This window comes from Sinocyclocheilus grahami, unplaced genomic scaffold, assembly GCF_001515645.1.
Source record: "Sinocyclocheilus grahami isolate Dianchi unplaced genomic scaffold, SAMN03320097.WGS_v1.1 scaffold2050.1, whole genome shotgun sequence".
Classification (NCBI taxonomy): Eukaryota; Metazoa; Chordata; class Actinopteri; order Cypriniformes; family Cyprinidae; genus Sinocyclocheilus; species Sinocyclocheilus grahami.
Window position 1 is genome coordinate 121,925 of NW_015507229.1, and position 3,809 is coordinate 125,733.

The 3,809-nt window shown below is 33.8% G+C and overlaps 1 protein-coding gene across 1 annotated transcript in view; it reads right to left on the bottom strand.

Moving 5' to 3' along the window:
• LOC107573854 (chordin-like protein 2) overlaps positions 1-2,125 on the bottom strand; it is a 7,271-nt gene extending 5,146 nt beyond the window's left edge. The window contains exons 1-4 of the mRNA XM_016260307.1: positions 1,956-2,125; positions 1,204-1,316; positions 912-1,005; positions 661-806 (exon numbers count right to left, since the gene is read on the bottom strand). Coding sequence (XP_016115793.1) covers positions 661-806; positions 912-1,005; positions 1,204-1,316; positions 1,956-2,073 — 471 coding nt within the window. The 5' untranslated portion in view covers positions 2,074-2,125. The remainder of the gene's footprint in view (positions 1-660; positions 807-911; positions 1,006-1,203; positions 1,317-1,955) is intronic.
• Between the last annotated feature and the right edge of the window lie 1,684 nt (positions 2,126-3,809).

Sequence of the window (3,809 nt, forward strand, 5' to 3'; positions counted from 1 at the left end):
AAATCAGCACCTCAACATCAGTGCCTGACAACATGGGGCAAAGCAAGGATAACTGACTTTTTTATATCGATATTAAATCAGGCCAGAAAATGTCTCAATAACATACAGTATGTTACTGTGGAACACTCTCAGAAATAAAGGTACAACAGCTGTTACTGGGGTGGTACCTTTTTTAAAAAGGTACACTTTTGTACCTGTTAGGTTCTAATATGCACACTTTAAGTACTAATATGTACCTTTAAGGTACCAAAATGGACCCTTTAGGTACAAATATGTACCTTTTGAAAAGGTACCGCCCCAGTGAGAGTGAAGGAGCCTTAGCTTTTTTAAATTCTGCATAGTAAATAATTTATTGTAAATAAAATTATGATCCTAAAACCAAACATTTCTTTAAGAAGACATTATTACTTGAATTGCTTAATCTTCAAAGGTTTTTATCCAAAACAACTTACATTGCATTTGAGGTATACATGGAACCCATAAGTCTGGCATTGCTAGCACTCCCTTCTACTGTATTTACGCCTGCTCTCCGACACCATCTTTCAAAACACTATACTATAAAGGATTTTTAAACTGTTTGAGGTTAGAGCCCAATGTTCAATGATGCACTATGGTGAAAGCAACAACAAAGATTACCAAAAAAATAAAATAAATACTTACAGAGCAAGTACACATGACGCACTGGTTCGGCTGACGGGATGGGAAGAGCTCATGGTTGGCAAATGTTTCCCCTGTTTGGTAAGTGCTTCCATTATACCTACAGGTTTCAATGGGTGCCCGCAGACCAGCAGGAGTTCTGTGCTCATCTGTGATTATGAGAATAGCCATCAGACGGTTCAAATAAGAATGTATTAGAATCATTAATATCAATTCACATAAACACTGGAACCTGGAAAAGTGTGATGTTTTACCTGCACAACGAGGGCAACACTGCTGTGAGTTAGTCACTGGATTTTCACATTGCAGAACAGGGCATTTGATGCTGTTGCATTTCACATGACCAAACTATACATACACCCACATGAAAGTAGACAGAAACATTGACATAATATACATAGCATGTGGATCTGACATGTGCATACATGTGTACAAACTGTATAGGAAATCATTCATGAATGATCACCTGTATCCTTTAGGTAAAAAAACAATGCATATGAAAACTTTTTCCAAGTCATTATTTAGACTTGGAAGTTGGATACGTACTTCTGTGCAAGTACAGCGCATGCAGAACATGAATCCAAAGGGCTCCAGATAGGGATGCCAGCTCTCTCCTGGACTGTACGCCTTCTCTTTAAAAATGCAGAAAACACCTGACACTGCATACAACACAAACATACAATCATCTAATTTTCAAGAATAGCATAACATTCTAAATATAAAACAGGGTTAACAGTTTTAGTTTATTTAGCCATTTCCCAAGGTCATTCCACTAAAAGATGACACTTTTGTTTACTACAAAAAAACAGGGTCTCTTATTAACAAACCAGACCAAATATAACATAAGTGATAAAGTGATAAAAAATCCTCATAGGATGATGATGTCCTTTTCAGTTTTTATATATTGAATTGTACAGGGAGAGTTGTAACATATTTGACGAATTACCTGGAGACATTTTTAAGACTTTTTAATAAAATGTTATGTTCACTAAAACCTACAAATATAGTAAGGGACACTAATTACAACATTATAAGCAAATATGGCTGGGGAGACCAAAAAAAGGCATTCTTATTGAGAAAAGGGACGAAATAAATCAATAAAATGCTGTTACTGGATTTTTTTGTTGTCTTAATGAAATAATATCGTTGTTTGCACATATTAATGAAGGACACAAAAGGCACCTTTTCACGAAATGTCATCCGTTTTAATGACTTTAATTAAAACACTTACAGCGCCGTTATAAATGAACTTGTATTATATAGCCTCATCACACAGCAATTTCAATACAGTCACTTACTTTTTCCTGGTCGTATTGCCTCTGTTTCACACTGAACGAAGCATCGCATTGTGACCAAAATGAAAAAATGTTTCAAGTAGGTCATTCTTTTCTTCATGTTCCAGGAAACTGTGGTCATGCAGGATTTGTCTTCTCGAGCTTCTCCGCACTTTAGAACTACGACGGTCTGTGGGAGTTTCTGTAGCGCTTCTAGGTTTTAATCTAACGCGCCTCCTACAGGAAAATCCACTTGCTCCTTGTGTTGTACAAAAATAATTTTTTAGAAAATGTATTTAAATAAATAATCAGTCATGACAAATACGAACTGATTCAAGCGCGTCAAATCCGATATTATTCAGAATTTTTTATTAAAATATTTTATATAATAAATAAAATATTCGTAATATTGACAGTAGTAAATATCTGCTCAGTTATATCTGCTAAATATTCCTGCTCAGTTTTTAATAAAATGTGAACTGCTGCACAGTATCAGTATATGGATTTAAGCAAATGAAATGTGATATTATGCTGATGTTTATTTAATAAGAGCTATTTTATGTAATAAATAATAAAAGCATTTATGTAATACAATTGATGTAAAAATTATGTAATTATTTTTTGAAGCAGCTTACACATTGTTATAGTAAGTCCTGTTGTAAATATTAACATGTCCATTTATGTTGGCGTTCAAATCAATTTTTTTTTTGTTTTCATTTAACAATTTCAAAAATAAATAAGACCCCGAAAAAAAAAAAAACTTTCCATCAGCTAAAATATTTCAGGTAAAAATTGTGTTTTTTTATTAAGTATACTTTACTTTTGTCACATTTTTTCCCAAGCTGACCAAAAAAACATCATATATTTAATTGTCAAAACACTCAAAAGTTGACCTAACAGCCTAACTGTTGTCATATACGAGATAAAGATGATTTTAAAAATAGTTCACAGCACATGATGAGAATAAATTTATTGCAAACTCAATATATCTGACAGCAATGACATATACAGTTTATTTGTAATCAACACAAACATCAAACAAATTGTCACCATCTCTCCAATATCTTAATAGTGTTTTATTGCAAACTAAAACCAACTCATTAATGAATAAGCAGAGAGTAAAGCACCTGTTAGTTTAGATTACACATCATCTCATCCTCAATCTGTGCTGCTTGTTCCACTCTTTTCAGATGGGCTGTCCTGTACTTCCTTTTCATGTCCTTCAGTAGAGTCAGTGCTTCCTTGTATTCTCTCTTACAAATGCCATTCCCTCCTTCGAGTAAACTATCTGGATAGAGAATATATAAAGTTGCATTTAATACCATTCTATGAGCAATGATGTGATTAATATCAGAAATATCTATTCATATTAGTTTGAATAGTAGTTTGGAGGTTTCCCTAGATGGCATATCTACAATCAGTCCATTGAAGAGGGACAGAGAGAAACAGCTGCAGAGCCAAATAGAGCATTTCAAAGTAAACTGTGCTGAACAATCGCTATGACATCTCTGCAGTGTGCTTGTTAGATGACCTGTAAAACATGCTAGTTTGTGCTAGTTGATGATGAAATTTATTTGCTGCGCAATTGGAAAATATTTCCTGCTGCATCACTAGGCTTGACTTGTTTAATTACACTGGATTCCATCTTGGTTTTGTCATTTTAAAAAATAAGTGACTAAGAATATTTCAAACCCTGCTATAAAATGACAAAGTATCTATTACCTAAGGGAACTTTGATTATTGTTTTTGCCTCCTTTATTTGGGCGAGAAGTTCCTCAACTTTTTTTCCCTTGGACTTCTTTGGTCCCAAAGGTGGCAAATTTTTAATCTGTAAAAAGAATGTCTCTATCATGTTATTAATAACAGATGTTGGGTTTA